Raw genomic sequence first — 20,235 nt, forward strand, 5'->3', positions numbered from 1 at the left:
GGTGGTTTCCTACCTTTGAGGGCAATCATGGATAGGTAGTGAATTCCAGCCTTTGCCGGTGCTGCCCAGATCCTGAAACATTAACAAATAATAGAAAGGAATGATGGGCTCCAAAAAGACTATAACTCAATTTGATTTGTCTACTGGATTGGTAATGCACATAATTATTAATTATATTCAACCATATGAGTAAATATCAGGTATTTCTAGCAAGAACTCCCTTTTTTAAATTATTATTTTTCAGAAAATGTCATCATTATCATAAATTGGATAGTTCTCCCACTGGTGTTATTTGATCAGCTGTGCTATTTTACTAAAATGCTAGAATGTTTCAAGCACTAATTGTAAAAGCAAAAAAAACCTAATCTTTAAATTGCAATGCTGATACAAGACTAGTAAGTAATCTGAATTAGCCGAACTTCAACACCTTTTCTCTTCTTCTCACTTTTTTTTTCCATCTCCTTCCTTCTCTCTTTCTCTATCTTGTTCTTTCTCACCACCACCATTTACCATCTCTTAATCATTATTCATTTGTATTCTCTCATTCTCAGAAATTTTCTACTTCTGAGTCTTTTGTTCCCTTTTCTCATTGGCCATCAGATACCTACACAACAAATACTAATTCTTTAAAACCTAATAAATGCTGTCATATAAAAATCAGAACTCGTTTTTAATGATAAATCTTGCACAGTTTTGAAAGTGGTAAAATTGTAAAAGGAAGCAGAATTACAATCACTCAGAATCACTAAGGAATTTCACCATTAATTGCGTGGAAGTTGCTGTCACAGTAAAGTTGGCAAAACACTAATAAGTTTTGACATTGTTACCATTGCAAACTTTGGGTCTTGCATTTTTTTAATATTGTGGTTCTCATTATCAGAAATCTCACGCTGGAATAAACAGTCAAAGAACAAATCTCAAACAGAACTATATCAAAGAGTTAATTCCAACTGCCCAATTCCAGGTGCTTAGGATATTATTGTATTCCTCTTTTAAATGTAATTGAGCTGTTGAGATTTGAGCAACATTACGTGAAATAACTTAGACCTTTGTTATTTTGAATTCAATTAATATTCTTGAGAGAGAGAACACCTTTACATGAAACAACCTTGGTCTAATTTTCAGGGGCTATAAAATTGATAAGTTTAGTCTCTGAGAAACCACAGTTATAGGAAATAAAAGTGTTTTTAATATAATTTGGGACATACTTAGAGACTTTCTGACAAACACTTTAGAGAGAGGAACAGATGAAGATTAAGCATTATAATATAATCAGTGACCCTGACGTATTGAGTGACAATGGTTAGGAACTATCTGTCTCACAATATTACCTACTTATAGAATTACTCCTGTAAGAATGCAAATGCTCATTGATAAAACAAAGGTAAAAATACAGCATTCCTGCGTGCAGCCAGTCCGGTATATAATAGTTTTCAATTTATGACTCCATTTTTTGGTTATTTTGTTGGTGGTTCTTGGCACCTTGAAATCTTTATGCTAATAGGCTGCAGGGTTTATTAAGTTGGAATTTACAGCAGCATTATTATTTTTATGGTGAAGCTATTAAAGTTTCCTGTTTCTTCCATAGGTTTGCATCCTTCAAAACCTCATTCAAATAGCTCTTAATATGAGGCAAAACGTTGAATGTTAAAGTGACAAATCAGCTATAAGGCTACTGCATCAGGGACTAATACCATTCTTGGTTAATGTCACGCACAAAATTCCAGTGAGGATCGAACAGATAGCAATCACAAATAAGAATTGTGTTGCGTTTTTCATCCTAGCTCGGGAGCATTGAACTCAACTCTAGTGCCATAGCTGCAATTGGCAAAGCCGCTGTTGACCTGGAATTGAACTGAGGGCCTTTTTTATCTTCATAACTTAGATGCCCAGTTGGTTCTTGGGGAGCCAGTATTTTGAAGTTTACTTTTAAGTCCCTTTCAGAAATGGTCTAACATTTCAGATTTCAATTTAATTTATTTAACTTGACCTGAATTACCTGGTTCCAAACTGTGTAGTCAGTAGACCTTTTTTAAAAAAAAATTACAGATTAAAAATAGTCATATGCATTATAAATATTCAAGGAAAGTCTTAAGGATGTTTGTTTCTTAAAACTTGAAAAATTGATATTTATGTTTTCTTTGCTCTTCAATGAGAACCTTAAGATAAGTGATGAGTAAATAATAAACCTTCACAGTATGAAGGGGTATGTGCAATGTGTTGGTCCTGTGTTCTGCTAGAATTGTTTGTTTACATGGAAGGCAGGGAGCATATACTAGTAGTAATTAGAATCCTTTTGCCTATTTAACTTACTTGGTGGTCCACTATTCAAAGGTCAGTCACTGTGATCTCGTATCAGAAGCTGGCACCTAAATGACTGAGTCTTCCAATAAGCAATACTGCCAAAATAAACTCTCAAGCTATTGCTGGTATGGTAAGGAACTGATCAGTCTGCCTGTGACTGAGATAGGATAAATAATGACAGCATCTGTATACACAGATATTCTTACTCATCATTTTATGAGGGAGTTGTTTACAGGAAGCTAGCAGGAAGTTTAATGCCATTTTAAAACAAAGCAAACCAAGGTTTATGGTTTATTTCTTGAAACTTGGAATTGATTAGTAGAGAGTTTTTTAAATGATGGAATGGTGTTCAATTTTCCAATTTGAAGAAATTGTTACTGAATCAAAAGATCAGGTCTGAGTCATCTGTAATAAACCCACCTATTTTAAAATTTTGATAAGAAATCCTCTGGACCTGGGAATTTATCACTCACTCATGCCACTGATTTTTCATTACTTTCGTTTCTCAATGTTAATTTCAATGATTTTCTTTTCTGACTTAATATTAAGTTTCCCTGGGTTGTTTCACTCTATCCATTTCCAGTATTGACAAAAACTAATCAATCAATTTATCCTCAGTTACCTTATTTCCTGTTGTACTATCAACATCGTGAGCTTTTAAGGGACCCACGGGATTTTTAGCCACCCTATTTTCCCTGATGTAACTTTATTGATATTCTTGGCAAGCTTTTCCTAGTTCTTTTTCATTTTTAGCTCTTGCTGTGCTTTGTTTCAACCTTGTTCTTTATAGATCTTTCCTATTCACTTGGATATATGCTACTTCTATATTCTTGTTCAGTTTTCTTTTAGCGTTATATATTTCTTCTCAGGGTATGTGTTTTATTTTTGCAAGTAGAGCTCTTGTTCATTTTTGCAAGTCGAGCCATATACTGGTCTGTGTCTCTTCATTAAGCATCACCTATTGACAACTGACTTACCAGTTTTACTCCATGCAGTTTCTCCCTTAAACAATGGAGTTGTCCTTGTCAAATCTAGAACATTTGATGTTGTTTTATGCCCCTTTCAAGCACAACATTGAACTCAGATCATTATTGAATAAGTATTCAAGCAGCATTGGGTTGTTAACTAACATTAATTCATATACAAACATATATATATTCCGACATAAGTTAGTCTAATTATACCAATGTATATTGAAGTTGAAATCTCCCACAAAAAATGGTTGTGTACACATCAACTCCATGCAAAATAATCCCATCAGTCCATTTCCTCCTTGTCCTATTTCACTGTAACCCTGAAACCTACTCCCTCTCACATATCCATCAACTTGAGCTTTTGATCCTTTTGCCAATGAGGAGTGATTTACAACAACCAAGTAGCCTTCCAGCTGTTATTTGGGATGTGGGAAGAAGCTAGAGCAGCTGGAGGAAACCCATGCAGTGATGGGAAGAACATGGAAACTCCACATAGAAAGCACCTGGGGTCAGAATTGAATGCGAGTCTCTGGAGCTGTGCCACTGTACCAGAACCAAACCACTAAAACTGGATCCATCCCAAAGCCTTCCTTCTACAAAGCCAGCTAAGCAACATACCAGCTGGGATTTTCAATCCCACTTACAAAGGATGTGTTCCATCTCCCTAATTATTAAATTCCTTCCATTCAGCGGATTAAGCTTCCCCTTCTCTCCTCGAACAGTCTTTTGCTTTCAGATACCACATTAAGCATTCTGGCTGTCCTTCTTCTTGCTATTCTTACAGCATGTTGAATATGGTATCAAAACAGGAAATGCTGGAAAAACTGATAGTCTCAGATCTGAACCATTGACTGTTTCTCTTTCCACTGATGCTGCCTGACCTGCTGAGTGTTTCCAGCATTTTCTGTTTTTATTTCATGTTTCCAGCATCTTCTGGTCTTTAAAATTTTCTTTTGATGTTGAGTATGATTATTTTTTGCATATCTGGGGTATTCTCACTCTGCAAACTATTGGATATACCTCCTAGTTTTGATTCTGCACAAGATGTAACCACTGCATTGAGCAAGCTATCTCGATACTCCTCTTCTCAATTTTGTCTATTTAATGATTTAGCTAGCCACTTTAAAAAAACACTATTGAAAGCTTTAATGAATAATCATTAAACTTGCCTGCCAGCTGTCCTGTGGTGTTGCTTACTATCTCATGCTTATACAAACAACAAAATGATAAAGGCAAGAAGAGGTCTCTTTCCCTGACCAATGGATGGTAGATGAAATTTATTGCAAAGTGTGAAATGATCTTTTGACAGAATGAGTAGAGGCAAAGCAAACTAAACCAAGCAGGATTGGCAATTGTACAATTTTAATGGCTAAAGGGAAACAGTAAAAACTGTGACTAATTACTGAATGAATGAACTGTTACAACAAAGGACGAGGCCCAAAAAATGGCTGCCAGCTCTAGGTCAACTATTTCAGTCCCTCTCATTCCCCTATTCTTACCCCAAAAACCCTGCAAATCATTTCCCTTCAAGTGCCTATCCAGGTTTCATGTTAAAAAGCCTTGAATGGATGGGTAGTGAGAATGGAATCAATCATTGGGGTCCAGATCTAACAAGCTTCTGCTTTTTCAAAAAAAAAACAATTTTCCTCATTCTCCTTGGATCTTTTTTCCAAAATTTTAAATATTTGCCTTTTGCCTTTGAGCCATTTGCTACTGGGAACAGCTTTCCTCTATCTATCCTATCAAAACCAGTAATGATCTTGTGCACCTTTATTAAGTAACCTCACAGCCTTTTTTGCTCCAAGGAAAACAACCACAGCCTCTTCTCTCTTGGATTGCTCTTTCAAATGCATACCTAGGGCATGCATGATGTGCTGAAAAAAATCTACTATGCTTATTATTCTGTGAACTGGTGCAGTGGTGTCCAGGTGCTGAGCTATTTGGTGTCCTATAAGCACAACAATCTTCCTTTGTGCCAGTTACTGAAGAGAAAGCTCTTTGATACCAACTGTCTTCAGTTTTATAATGGTTGTGCAGCTTCAAACACTGTCTTGAAAGCGAGGACAATTGCTTCCACTTCATCTCTGGAATTTATGTTTTTATATCCATACATGAACGAATATTCTAATGTGTTCTGGAGATGAGAGTATTTGCTAGAACCTAGATCACACAGTGGTAAATATGTCACTGGCAAATGCCATTTAATAGTACTTTCAATGATATCTTCACATGATTGCCTACAGGGTGATAATTAGTGGGTTTGGATTTGCACTTTTTTATAGACAGAGCATGCTTGATGAATTTTAACATTGTCAGATAATCTTGCACCAGTGGGAAGTATATCTAGTTTTGGAGCACTGGTTTTCATATTAGAACTGAGAGTTCCTGGTCTCCATATTTATTGTTCATTACATTCAGCTGTTTTTTCTTTATTAATTCATTTTTTGGGATCTGGGTGTCACTGCCAAGGCTAATATTTATTGCCTACTGCTTTCTCAAACCACAGTTGGGTAGGGAATTACAGGATTCAGACTCTGCAACAAAGATGGACAAGCAGTAAGTTCCTAAATAAGGATCATGTGCAGTTTGGAAGGGAGCTGAAAGTGCTGGTATTCTCCATGTGCCTATTGCCCTGATCCTCCACTGTGGTAGAGGTTGCAGGTTTGGGAGGTGCTGTAGGAGTAGCCACAGTGCACCAATAGTGGAAGGAATGAATATTTAGGATGATTGATGATCAAACCAATTCCCCCTATGCCCATTGACTTCAGTTTTATCAGGGCTTCTTGATGGCACTCCCAGTCAAATGCCACCTTGAGTCACTCTCACTGTACGTCTGGATGTTGCGTGAAGTGAACTGGAATGAGTATAGACTGGCACCAATAATGGTTGTACTTAAGGAGGAAGCAAGATGGATTATCTACTTAGTGTTTCTGGCTGAAGACGTTGTGAGTGATACAGCCCAGTAGTTTGCACGTGCCTGCTGGGTGCCAACATTCTTTGAGGATAGATATATTTATGCATACTCCTCCAGTCATTAGCTATTTAATTGTTCTGACTCAAAACACTATGCACTTATGTCTAGCATGATACTTTAGTAGCTTAAAATGCATAGGACTCTGCTTTGCAAGTTGGCACCTCATCTTCATATAGGCCTGATACTACTACTACTACTACTACTACACTTGGTTTCACCTCTATCCCGCTTATCTCCTCATATCCCAATTCTTAAATAACAAACAATCAGCTGGAGGAACTCAGTGGGTTGAGCAGCATCTGTGGGAGGAAAGGAATTGTCAACGTTTTGAGTTGAAACACTGCAGTCCTGATGCAGGGTTTCGACATGCTATGTCAACAATTCCATTCCTCCCACAGATGCTGCTCAACCCGCTGAGTTCCTCCAGCAGATTGTTTGTTGCTCCAGATTCCAGCGTCTGCAGTCTCTTGTCTCCATTTCTTCAACTCTGGCCTCCTGTGCGCCTCGCAATCTTTTTGTCTCACCACCAACTGGACCCTAAGCCCTGGAGTTCTATCTGTAAATCTCTCTGCCTCTCATCTGTCATTTTTTTCTTCAAGATTCTCTTTAAATGTACTCATTTGACCAAACATTTCATCACTTACCATAATACTTACTTTGACTTGGTGTGAATTTTTGTCTGTTTGCATTCCTCTAAAACACCCACTTTAACTCAAGCCTAATTTCACAAAAGCCAACCATAATCCTATTAGCAGAGACCCACCCTTTTTAGATTCATAAAGGAGCATAGGATTTTTATTAAGGATGTAGACAAACTTGAGGGTTGATGGTGGCACTCCCTACTTTAAATGGGTTAAAGATGTACCCAACTGTATATTATATATGTAAACATGGTAAAGGCAAGGGATGGAAGTAATTACTTTGAAATTAAAGTTTGTTAAGGGCTTTATTAAACTCAATAAACACCATATGTGCATTTTATTCATGGACGATGACACGTATATGAAAGCTTATGGATTATTCAATGGAAGGAAATTAGTTGAACAGAGTAATACATGGCAGTGTTTTATAACACTTCTTTTAAGCTGAGTAATCAGGATTGACAAAATTAGAAGATGCCACCGGTACTCAGTAGATCGGGCAGAATCTGTAATGAAAGTAAAATTATTTGCATTTCTGGCTTGATTCTTGATTTCTAACTAAATGTTTAAAAAAAAACTGAAAGCTGAAATAGAAACTTAAGATACTATATGTATGCAACAAGCTATCGTCGTGAGAGAGAAAAATAATTCTTCATTTGGATGGAATGTCAAATGGGGACTGCTGTGACAGTGAATGCAGAGAACTGGAGCTATAGATGTAAAAGGTTTTTATTCAGCACAACAAGCAAGCATTCTGGAGAATCTACCTCTTGGAGAAACTCTGAAGAAAACCCTCTGAACTCAAATGTACACTGAGGTTTTATGGTCTTTAAGTACCAAAATAACAACAAGTGATTAAATACAGTTTTAATTGTCACAATTACAGTTTACTTCAGCATTCTGGGCATAGACATCAGGCTCTGTAGAATTGCATATTTACAATGGGAGCACATCTCAACTGAAAAGAACACCTCTCCATATCCAAACACTTTTTTGGGAATCCAGACACCCAAATATCCACCTTTTACCACTGCACTGAGAGATTGCTCTCTGCAGACAACAGTGTGTATTCATGCAGCTATCCTTGTCTTAGATTGAAGACTATTTCTCATTTATAATAGCTGGCTGCTGCCTCTTTTCCATAACTCCTGAAAGATGTCCCATGCCTAACAATCCTTAACAGGGACCAAATCCAAACTGTGGGTGCATGAAATCAGCCAGGATTGTTTTTGCCAGTTAAAATCATCTGTTTCTCTTATTATGCCTTGTGATGAAGCACCAAACTTCTGCTCAGCACTTTTCCAAATGGTTTAATCTGTAAAGTGCACTATATTTGATTGTAATTGTGTGCAAACTTGTACACTAATGAAAAATGATGGTAATTTGTTATGTTTTTCAGGTGCTGCATACAAGGCAGTGTTATTTGCAGTAGAGCAGTCATTGAAAAAGGGGCTGACCTCAAGGATTGTCTGTTGGGAAGCGGACAGCGTGTTGATGCTAAGTGTAAGAAATTTTATTAATATACACTATTTACTTGTGAGCAGAAAGTGTGTAGAATTACTATGACAAAGCATCAGTGGAAAAGGTATTGCTGGTGTGTTTTAGTTATTTTTCTCTTCTATGCACCATTCCATGAACAAAGCTACAATGTGATGATGTATTTCCAAGCTCCTATAATACTCTAATAATCCAGCTACAAGGATGGCACAATTTTTGTTTCATATAGAGTTAGTCATAGAATCATACAACACAGAAACAGGCCCTTCAGCCCAACTGGTACATGCTAACCAAGGTACCCATCTAAGCTAGTCCCATTTGTCCATGTTTGGGTCATATCCCTCTATACCTTTTCTATCCATGTACCTGTCCAAGTGCCTTTTAAATGTTGTTTATGTACCTGCCTCAACCACTTTCTCTAGCAGCTCAATCCAGATACAGACCACCCTCTGGGTGAAAAAGTTGCCTCTCGGTTCCTATTAATTCTCTTCCCTCTCACCTTAAACCTATGCCCTCTAGTTCTTGATTACCCAACCTGGAAAAAAGACTGTGTGTATTCACCCTATCTATGCCCCGATGATTTTATACACCTCTATAATATCACCCCTCATTCTCCTGTGCTCCATTGAATAAAGTCATAGCCTGCTCAACCTCTCTCTATAACTCAATCTCTCGAGTCCTGGCAACATCCTTGTAACTCTTTGTTGCACTCTTTTTAGCTTAACGGTAGCTTTCCTATAGCAGGGTGACCAAAACTGAACACAATACTCCAAATGTGGCCTCACCAACATCTTGTACAACTGCAACATAACATCCCCAACTTCTATACTCAGTGCCCTGACTGATAAAAGGCCAGCATGTCAAAAGCCTTCTTCACCAGCCTGCCTACCTGTGACACCACTTTCAGGGAACCACTTACTTGTACTCCTAGGTCCCTCTGTTCGACAATCCTTCCCAGGGCCATACCATTCACTGTGAAATTTATACCTTGATTTATATTCCTATATTTTGTATGACAACATGCATATCTTCAGTTATTGCAACAAGGCAGTCTTTTGAGCACTAAATTCTCCTTCCATGGATGGTTCAGGTCTTCGTGGAATTGTTTGTTCCTTGAGTTAAATAAGTCATTAACTGTCATAATTAAGTTGTTGCAATCCGTAATTTAAATTAATTTTAATCAATTAACAGCTTAAGTGTTACTCTAGAAATTAGAATGTTAGGTAGGATGCATTCCCCAACAATTAAATATACATTTACATGTTACGTTTGCATAACTTTTTATTTTAAATGACCTTGCTCAGATTTGTCAGATAATATTCAAAATATAAGAAGACTTGTTACCAAGGTATTACCAGTGCTAACTTTTACCCAGGTTTTAAACCAATATTAAACTCTTGAGCCCTTGCTTGCTCTTCTTGTTTATAAACAAGGAGCCTTTCTTCTGTGATCTATAGCAAAGTTCCTCACCTCCACTCTGTAGTGTCTGTGCACTATATTTATTGAAATCAGGACACTTGGCAATTCGTTTCTTTTATTAAATTAAGTACCAAAGTACTGTTTTAATGATGTTTTCTTTCCAAGATTTAGCTGCCAGAAAATGAAATTTGACATGCTGCCAGTTGCTGAATATATATCCACTTCATTCAGTGTTTAATAGTGCAATGAAAATGTTGACTCTTTTACTACATATTTATATAAAGTCTATTATTGATGCAAATTGCACAAACACTGTTTAGTTTAATGGAAAAGTGTTGAAATTATTATACAAATAATTATAATTTAAGAACAATATTCAGAACTTTATTGTTTCAAACCTAATTTATTAGTTAAACATTGTAGTATAAAAAAATTCAAGAAATTTAACTTTTCATGAAACAATTAAACATTTGTTTTACAGTAAATATATTTGACAGCCGGCAGAATTAACACAACCACATTCTTCAACCAATCCTGGAGCACTAAAACTATTCTCCTGTGTGATTCTTGCTCTCGGTTACTCTGCATAATACTCAGTTTATTATGTTTAAAGAAAAAGAAAATGTGCCTACCCTGGTTGTTTTCAGCAGGTGAAATTTCTTGGTAATTATGGTGTGTTCAAAGGATTATTTGTCAAAACTTTATTAAAATGTTGAAGAGAACCATTTGAAGCTGATCCAAGAAGCTTACAAATAGTGCATATGCTGACTGAGATGCCTCAGGAAAAAAAGAATTGTTAAGCAGAGCTCTTCATTCCACAGATCAATTTGGCAGATCATGGTTTTCAATTCAACGCTCTGAGAAAGATGAGTAATCCTCGATAAATTTGCTGAAATGTCGAAGTTCTGTTGAATTTCCACTGACCCCCCCCCCCCCCACCAAAGCTAATCAAACTAAAAACTGAGACAACCTAACAGTACACACTGACACTGTCAATCTCTGCCCTTCTCTAGGTATTTCATGGCCCAGGATACAGAAATTTCTAGCAAAACCACAGAATATTTTTGTACTGAGTAGTACGATCTATGCTTTTTGGGGAAGGGGTGAAAGAGAAAAGAATCCTTGTAGCCTGTAGGAAAATAAACACCTGTCATGACAAGAGCAGAAAATCTGGCAGTAAAATTACTATGATCATTGGTTCTGTAGTCTGGTATTGAATGTGAGTGGCATACATCATTCAGAAGCCTCAACATTAATTTATTATTCTCTACACAGGATAGCAAATATCCTCTTAAAATGGGTGCATTATTTTTCAAGAAACTGTTTTAGTCCAGTCCAGTGATGAAACAGAATATTTTCATGTAGCATGCACATTCAGGTCCAAAGTACCAAAGCTTTAATGACGATCAAGTGGAAATCAAAAAATAACAAAAGGCAGGCTTTATGCCATGGTTGGGTAACAGAGCAAGACAAGGTAAGGCTGAAAGGACAGAAATTTGAGGGTACAGACCTTTTTTACACATTTCTAGGTATGAAGAGACATTTCTGAGGCCTTGCTATTCTCTTGATAGCTTCCCAGTTGGAGACCACAAGCCAGAAACAATAGGAAGTATATTAAGATAGATTTGGTATTTCAAGTAATTAGGTGTTTTTCTGATTTCAAAAATACATGTAAATTAACATTTTGGGACCTTAGCATTTTTAATGGGAATTTCTGTTGACACTCAAGCACCTGAGTAAAACCTAGGAGATGAAAAATCAAAACCATGGAAAATCAAAACAGAAAATGCTGGAAATACTCAGCAGGTCAGTCCACATCTGTGTGAATAGAAACTGCATTAATGTTTCAGGTTGAAGATTATTAGTCCAGACAACCATGTTCACAGCTTATCCTGATGGTCATCCCTGGTTTTACCATATCAGAGACATCCCCCTTTTCCTCCATGCCTTCAGCTCAATGAGCTTCTTTAACTCCTTCCCACATTTTCATCCACTTCCCCCAGATTAGAAAGGATTGCAGTTGGAGGAAATGGGGCAACATGAGGAAGATTAGCAAGTGGCAAAAGAAGGATCAGTACTCCTTAAAGGCAGGAATACCATGCACCAGTTGATAGCTGATGACCTCTGCTGACCTGCCCATTCCACTCCCTGCTGTCCCTTTCCTTGTATTTCTGTATTTCCTTATGACATAGGAGGAGGCCATTTCAGCCCATTGAGTCTGTGCCAGCTCACAGAAGAAACCCAATCCCTGGAAATTTTTTTGTTGCAACATCCCCGCATTCCTACCAGACATCTTCCCCCCCCCCCCCCCCCCCACCCCCCCACATATTCTGTGCCTCACCCACACACTAGGGGAAATTTACAATGGTCAATAAACCTTCCAACCGCACGTCTTTGGGATGTGGGAGGAAACTGGAGCACTTGGAAAAAACCCATGGGATCACAGGAAGAACGTGTAAATTCCAGATAGATAACTCCAGAGATCAGAATTAAACCTGGGCCACTGGAGCTGTGAGGCAGCAACTCTACAAGCTGCACCTCTGAGTGGAAATACTACATCAGTTGTTTCAAGAGCATTAAAGCCATTCAGCACACCCTTTAAGTGAGTGATGTATAGATAATGCTGACTTGGAAGTTGCTATAAGAATATAAATTGAATGGCAATTTCAATAATAGCCATAAATTAATTTCTAATCCAGACACCAACTTTTCGTGGTTTACTAATTCAAATACCTTTCCAATATGCTTCTCTCAATTTCTTGAACAGTTTTGGTCAAAGGCTGCTATTGTTCACCTTAGGGTTCTTGGAGTTCAAGATTGAGACAGCCTATCTTGCTTTTTAGCACTACAGTGGATATGGTTTGTAGAAATGATAAGGGAGCCTGCAGGTTCACTTTGCGAAAGAGAACAGCATTTGTCGCTACCATTGATATGGATCTAGGGCTCACTAATTGCACTAATCTAGGGAAAGGAGACTGTAAAAGATAGCTTCCCCATTGAAAGACATTCGTTGGCTGACCAGTATTCATTGTGGTTCATGTGGTGGCACTCTCACTTCTGAGTCAGAGGATTATTGGATATGAAGATGGAAATTCAGGTTGATATTTCAGTGCAGTATTGAGTGAGATCTGTATTGGTAAAATTGCCTTGCTGGGTTATTTCCTACAATATGAACAATATCTATCCCAAAAGCAGCATCACAGAAACTGATTCCTTGGTGATTTTGAAAAGTAGCAACTTACTTAATGTGAACCATAGCTATATATTATAGGATTACTGCATTCAAACAGCTGATTTGGATGTGGGCTGTCATCTCACATTGATCTGTACCCATAACTTCAGGAGAGTGTAAAACAGGAAAGAAGAGATGCATGGTTGCAATTGGATATAAAACAAACATGAGTCAGTTTCTCTCTCCATCATTGTTAGAAGATTATAAAATCATCATGTTTACGGTCCCGATGAGAGAGTTATACCATTTTTAAAATAACTGCTATAAAATTTGATATTCTTTCAAAAGAGGATGTGATTTTGAAATGTGACTCAACCTATGATACCAAATTGAGCTGAAGATTATGCAGCAACAGTTGATGAAAACCCAGGAACAAGTTGCTTTCCTACCTTAGAACAAAGCAAACACTGAACATGTATAAGGTTTTTCTTTTAAAAACTGGAAGTATATAACAGAAAAATTATTGCATAATTTAAAAATCTTCTTTCTAAAAGCAATTTTGAATGGTAGCAATTTTGAATGGTATCAATTCTACCGTTCCACTTGAAAAATTTGTATGGATAAATTAGCATTTTTATTTTCATTCTGTTTACAAAAATCAATATGTTTAATCTTATAAGCTAACCTGTAGCCCATAGTCCCCAAGGGAACGAGTTTCTTGGTGGTCCTGGCCTAGCAACTAACCTTTTACACTAAAAGTTATCACAGTCAGCAGCAATCTCTCCTTGAGCTAACAAGCAGATTTCTCTTCCTCCCCACCCCAAAAAAGGGAAGTTGGCTTTACAGTAAGCTCTCTGTTGTCCTGACATTTGAATCTCATACAAAAGGGTCATTGTCCTGAGCCAGCGTGATCCATCATGAGATGAGCTTAACATCTGTCAGGAACAGTGTCCTCTCTGGCAAAAGCTCCAAGGCCTTTATCCTCTACAGATTCAAACAACAGGATTTCAGGCTGACTTAGTGACTTTTACACAGCGATTTTCTTGTTCGGCAATGTATTCTTTTTTTATTAATGATTTACAATGCGTTGGGTAGTGGGGAAGTAAGTCTGCATAAATAGATTTTCTGAAGGGAAGTAATTTCATCGGATCTTTTTTTTAATATATATACATGTGCTGTTTTTCTTCCCCTTGCAAAGACCAAGTTTATTGTTCAAATGCCTGTATGTTCAGGAAGTACAGATCTTTGCAGGCCAACAAAAATATTCAGTCCTATGGGCTAAATTCTGTAAAATATCTCATTGCTGAAAGTGTCAATATGTGTTTTAAATTCCTGTAATGATTAGACCACTGCACACTGTAAACAATTAGAACATTAACACTTCCTCCATCATTTAACCTGTAACTATTCTTAACTAATGTTACTCAGCACTTCAACTGGGTTTGAATTATGTGTAGATTTTCCCCTATAGTTCCCCCTAATAACTAATGACTAATTTGCACCTTAAGACATAATTTATAATCATTGTCTAACTCCTGATCAATCAAGAAACATCTTTACATTTATGAGATGTTGATAGACATTGACAGATTACCATGACAGGAAGAGTGTTTATGTTTATTTTAAGTTTGAAAGACTGATTGCTAGTAAGCCCCCCTCAAGGTGATTTCACCAATCTTTCACCACCTAATTAAGTTCCGTGAATTTTTTAATATTTCCTTGTTGGTGTTTTGTTCTTTTGGAGGACAAATTAGACAAATAACAAAAGTATTTTTGTTATCTATTATAATAGCTTATGATGATTGAATTATAGTGAAATCATCAAGCTGAGTACCATGACATCTCATGGCTGGACACAAGCCTTTTTGTTGCTTTGTATATTTTCTTTTTTTTGTTTACAATTTTTGTAAAATCACAATATAATAATACTAAAATGTTGTATTTGATATAATTACTCATTTGAATATTGAGTTATATTAATGCCTTGGTCCTGCAGAATTAAATTTGAAAAATTGGAGCTAACTCAAAACTTGGAGGTGTGCTAGACAGTGAGGATAGAAACAGAATGCAGGAGGATATTGACTGACTGAACAGACAGACAAAGGGCTGATGGAATTTAATACAGAGATGTTGAGGTCTGTATTTTGGAGAAACGGCATAGATTAAATGGCACTGTTCTAAAGGGTTTGCTGGAATAGAGTCACCCACCATTCAATAGATTAATAAGTCTTTGAAAGTGGCAGGATGCATTGAGAGAGCAGTTTAACAACTGTAAAGCATACAGGATTCTGGGTTCTTTAGATATAGGCATCGATGCAAAAAGCAGGCAGGTTAAGCTGAACCTTGATAAAACATCAGTTAGGTCACAGCTGAAATATTGCACCCAATTCGAGTCGCCACTATTTGGAAAACAGTGAAGCTACTAGAGAGTGTGCAAAATAGCTTTAATAGGTTTATGCCAAAGTTGAGGGGTTTCCACTACAAGGTTGCACTGAAAAAATTGAAGGTTGTTCTCCTTGAAGTAAAGAAGATTTTGGTTTAGATGTGGGTTCATGAATGTGCTGGATTTAGCCATATACGAATTAGGAGCAGGAGTTAGGCACGCAGCCCCTAAAACCTGTCCACTATTTAATAAGGTCATGCCTGATCCAATTGCAACCTTAACTCCACATTCCTGCCTACCTATGGTAATCTTCACTCCATTGCTTATCAAGTATTTTCCTACCTCTGAATATTTCAAAGACTCTCCTTACACCATCCTTTGAGGATTAGAGTTCCAAAGAATCAAGGCACTCTGAGAGAAAAAAATACATCTCTGTCTTAAATTGGCGACTCTGTTCTCTTTCTAAAAAAAACGCATTGACCCCCAAGTTCTAGATTCTATGACAAGAGAAAATATCCTGTCCACATCCACCCTAATAAAAACACACTCCAGCTTCTCCAGTCTGTCTGTGAAGCCCCTCATCCCTAGAATCATTTTAATAAATATCTTCTGCGCTCTTCTTAAAGTTGCTGAGTCTTTCCAAAAGTGTAACACCCAGAACTGGAATCAATATTCTAATTGTTGTGGAACCAGTGTTTTATAAAGTTTACCATGACTTCCTTGCCTTTGTGCTCTGTCCTTCTATTTATAAAACCAAAAATCCCCAAAACTTTTTTAGAGCCAATTTCTCAACCTACTTTGCCATTTTCTTTATAAAATATGCAAATATACCTCCAGGTCTCTATATTCCTGTGCCCCTTTTAGAACTATGTCATCTAGCTTAAATTGCCTATCCTCACTCTTCTTACCAAAATGTAACAATTATCAGTGTTAAATTTCACCTTCCACTTATCGCTGTATTTCCTTGATGCTTACAATCTTCCTCCAAGTTTGGAAATTATGCCTTATGCATGCAAATCTAAGTCAGTAATATATATTTAAGAACAGTAATGGACCTTGTATTACTGACTTCTGGGAAAACTCCGCTGTATACTGTCCTCCAGTTTGATTAACACCTTGCACTGGTACTGTTTCCTGTTACTTAGCCAAAGTTCTATTATACTGCTATGGCCTTAAATCTTAATGCTAAGCTTAATTATGTGTCAGCTTATCGAAGCCAATATAAACTATATGTCAACTGCATTTTCCTCATTGTTTCTCTCTGTTATTACATTAAAAATAAAACTCAAGCCAGTTACACACATTTTAACTTCAACAAATCCATGCTGGCTTTTTCAGATCGATCCACATTTATCCAAATGACTGCTAATTCTGTCTTTGATTATTGTTTCTGGAACTTCCTTCACCATCGAAGATAAACCTTACTCTAAAGAAAAATCATTGTTTTGTTTACCAATACATTAACTTTTAAGAGTAATCTTGTAAATATATAGAAGTATAGTAAATCAAGTGAAATTATTTGCATTACCTCCGTGCAGGAATAATCAATAACATACCACACAAAGTGATACTGTGCAAATGGCTGTCAAGGAATGGTGCTGAGGATAGAGTCAGAATCCAAAGGCTGAAAGCATTTTTTTTTTGAAGTAGAGTTATAACAAATCATTCTCAAAGGAAGCCGCTGACCAAATGTTTTATCTAGAAAAGGAAAGGTATACATCCTTCAAAGGTGACCTTTGGTCTTTTGATCCATGATGTGCATCATTAATCACCCATTAGTAATTAATCTTCACCTAACAGTTTTTTGCGTATCTACCTTTCAGTAAACTATGATTTGCCACAGCAGAGATAAAATATCAAGTACATTTAATTTTGTAGGAGTATTACTTAACATTGCAGACTTATTTAAATATTCCTTTCATAGTTTGTTTCTTTGTTTTTGCAGCAAAACATGTGAATGCAGTAATTGTGGGCAATGATCGCTTGATGGAGATATGATAATATTGCTGATATTCTGGAACCGCCGTACTTACTGTTCATGTGGACATCAGATATGGACTGTTGAGAGAGAAGTTAAACGCTATATAGGAATGAGCAGTGGGTTTGAATTGGCTCTGCTCCTTCGAGGGCTAATTTTTATTGTTCCAAATACTATTTTATATTTCTAGAAAATCCCACTATTGAAATAACTCTAAATGATCAGAGTTTAAAAAAATTGAAACTTCTCTATACTTATATTTTTGATAAGATGGTTAGTATGCAGGGGGTTCTCATACTTGAGTTTTGATTATGTCCTGTTTTTGATTTGTACTTTTCTGATGAGTATACATTATATGATGATATTGGTTTTGAAGAAACATCATGAGAAATGAAGTCTGTAGTCATATTTAGTGTAATTTGGTGGAGACTGATGGGGCTGAGGTTTACATCTAACTGAAGAAGGCATTGGACAGAAGCAAACCATATACTCATAAAAAGAAAATCAACTTTTGAATTACCTCATCCATCAGGTGCCAACTTCAGAATGCTATTCAGTATTGATAAGAAAGGATCGGTAATCTAACTTCCTCTCAATCAGAAAATGCTGCCATGAGAACCAAAAAAAAAGTTGGAGCTGAGTTTCCTAAAATCATTAGGAAGCAAAGTAAGAGAGACTTTTTAGACTGCTAACCTGAATGAAATGTCCAAATTTGGGGTCATTTGAGCTTTAGACACCTCCACAAACTGTGCTGCACTCTACTGACCAGGGAGGGTTATACTTATATGGCAGTGGCACAGGGACTCTTTCTCTTCCCAAGTTATACCTCTCTACCACTGTATGTTTTCCAATTGCTTAACCCCACCCAAGAGTCAGTGGGCCTTGTCTATTGAGTGAAAATAAGCTTTGAACATTAAAACAATGCCACCATATGAACTTGGACAGACCAACACAGAGACTTAACTGTTAAGTCTGTCAGTTGTTTTAACATTCAGGTGTGAAAGTGAGTGATGCTTCAGTGATGGATCTTCTATATTTGGTGTATATTTATTCATGTTATAATTTGTTTAATGTCACAGAGACAGCCATATGGATTCAGATGTAATATTTATTTAAATAGGCTAGTGTTGCAGTAAATAGCTGCCTCTTAAAGAAGCCTACAAGATCCCAACCTATTGCTCATTCCAAAAGCCGGCAATGCAGGTCCTTCAACGAACCTATCAGATTCCTTCAACATGTCTGTATTTAACCCAATAAAAGGGAGATCTGTTAACGTCTTTGTGTTTGCTTTGATTTTTAATATATTTGCAGAATAGCCTAAGGAATCATTGTAGAAACATTTATATGTTGGTCTGCTTTGGGGAGAATTCTGTTACAATTGTTGAAGATACCAGCTCACACCAATATAATTCATTGAGAATGTGTACCTCAAAACTTTACAAAGCTTGATTGCCATTATATTCCTTAAGGCTAAATGAATCTCATGGTTTTGCAATTTCCACTCACGAGTGACCAGTAATTATCTAATCAAAGTATTCATGTAATATATTAATAAGATGTTGGAGAGCATTTATAAAGTGTGGGATGAAAGTACAATAAGTGTATGAACATCATCTGAATGTCCTAAATATCTTGCCCATTATCCTAGTTGAGTCACCCTGAATCATTCAGAATGAAGTAAAGGATTGGACTTGTAACAATTTAGGTCGCAGACTTAAAGAAACAATTCTGCCATTCTTTTGTGATAAAATGCTCACATTGCACCTGGGACTTTCACAACAATAATGATTTGGGATTGAGATTCCTGAAGATGATCTTTGAAAGAAAAGTTCAGATTTTATAATTGCAGTTTTACCAAGTGGCTTTTATATGTACATATGCAAGTTTAGTTAATATAAATAATGCATATGGAATTGTAAATATAAACATGTTTGTATACGTGTGAAAACTGAGGATGAATTTTCTGCTTATAGTGAGGAGTGCAATGGTTAATGAATCAATATTTCATTCTTTAGTGCCTTTTGGTAGAGATTTAATGCAATGATTAAGTGGAGAAATAGAATCAACCACCTTCGTTGTTTGAACTCAACTTCATAAGAACATCAGCTATTGTACCATGTAATATTTTCATTTTGACTTTGGCATTGACTTTATTTTGCATATTGTATAGCAGGATAATAATTGAAGGTAGTTGAGGTGGTAATGAATTTCCTCATTGATGTCTGCACTATGAAGTGGTTTCTGAAAAATAGAATGTGATCCACATTTTCCAGGGCTGCATTGTGGATTCTGATTATCAGAGGGTGGTATTGCGCAGCAGGGGAACAGGTTACCAAAGGAACTTTGTCTTATAAGGTCCATCCCCTGTGTGCTTCAGTGGAAAAAAAAGTCAGCAATGATTTGAAACTTAACCTCTGAATATGCCTGTATGCTAGCATTATCTACATATAGTAAATTGATGACTGAGCAGAGGGTGATCTTGGTTGTGAAGGTTGAACTGTGTTCCATTCATCCGGTAGATCAGCTCCACTCCAGCCGGGACATTGTTGGAGAAGAGGTGCAGTATTGCAGTGAGGAAGACTGGGACAAGGGCTAATGTAATGACACAGCCTTTCTCGACCTCAGTCTGCACTTGAATTGGGTTTGCACATTGGTTGGGATTATGGCTTGCATGTCATTGCATAACAGATACAGAATGCTAATAAATTTTTAAAAACAACCAACTTTGCGAAAGACTCTCCATTCTCTTGGTTGAGAGAGTCGAAAGCTTTTTGTGAGGACGGGTATCGCCAGATCCAGTGATTGGTGTTGTGTCATGCATTTTTCTTGGATTTGTCATGCACTAAAGATCATAATCACTGTATCTCTTGATAGATGAATTCTGCATTGATTC

At 36.8% G+C, this 20,235-nt stretch overlaps 1 protein-coding gene across 1 annotated transcript in view; it reads left to right on the forward strand.

The window, feature by feature from the left end:
- The window catches only part of eif2b3 (eukaryotic translation initiation factor 2B, subunit 3 gamma), a 92,382-nt gene extending 73,767 nt beyond the window's left edge, over positions 1 to 18,615 (forward strand). The window contains exons 11-12 of the mRNA XM_052011240.1: positions 8,293 to 8,396; positions 17,310 to 18,615. Of these exons, the coding sequence (XP_051867200.1) occupies positions 8,293 to 8,396; positions 17,310 to 17,362 (157 nt within the window). The 3' untranslated portion in view covers positions 17,363 to 18,615. The remainder of the gene's footprint in view (positions 1 to 8,292; positions 8,397 to 17,309) is intronic.
- The last annotated feature ends 1,620 nt before the right edge of the window (positions 18,616 to 20,235 follow it).

The sequence above is a fragment of the Pristis pectinata genome, chromosome 3, assembly GCF_009764475.1.
Source record: "Pristis pectinata isolate sPriPec2 chromosome 3, sPriPec2.1.pri, whole genome shotgun sequence".
Taxonomy (NCBI): Eukaryota; Metazoa; Chordata; class Chondrichthyes; order Rhinopristiformes; family Pristidae; genus Pristis; species Pristis pectinata.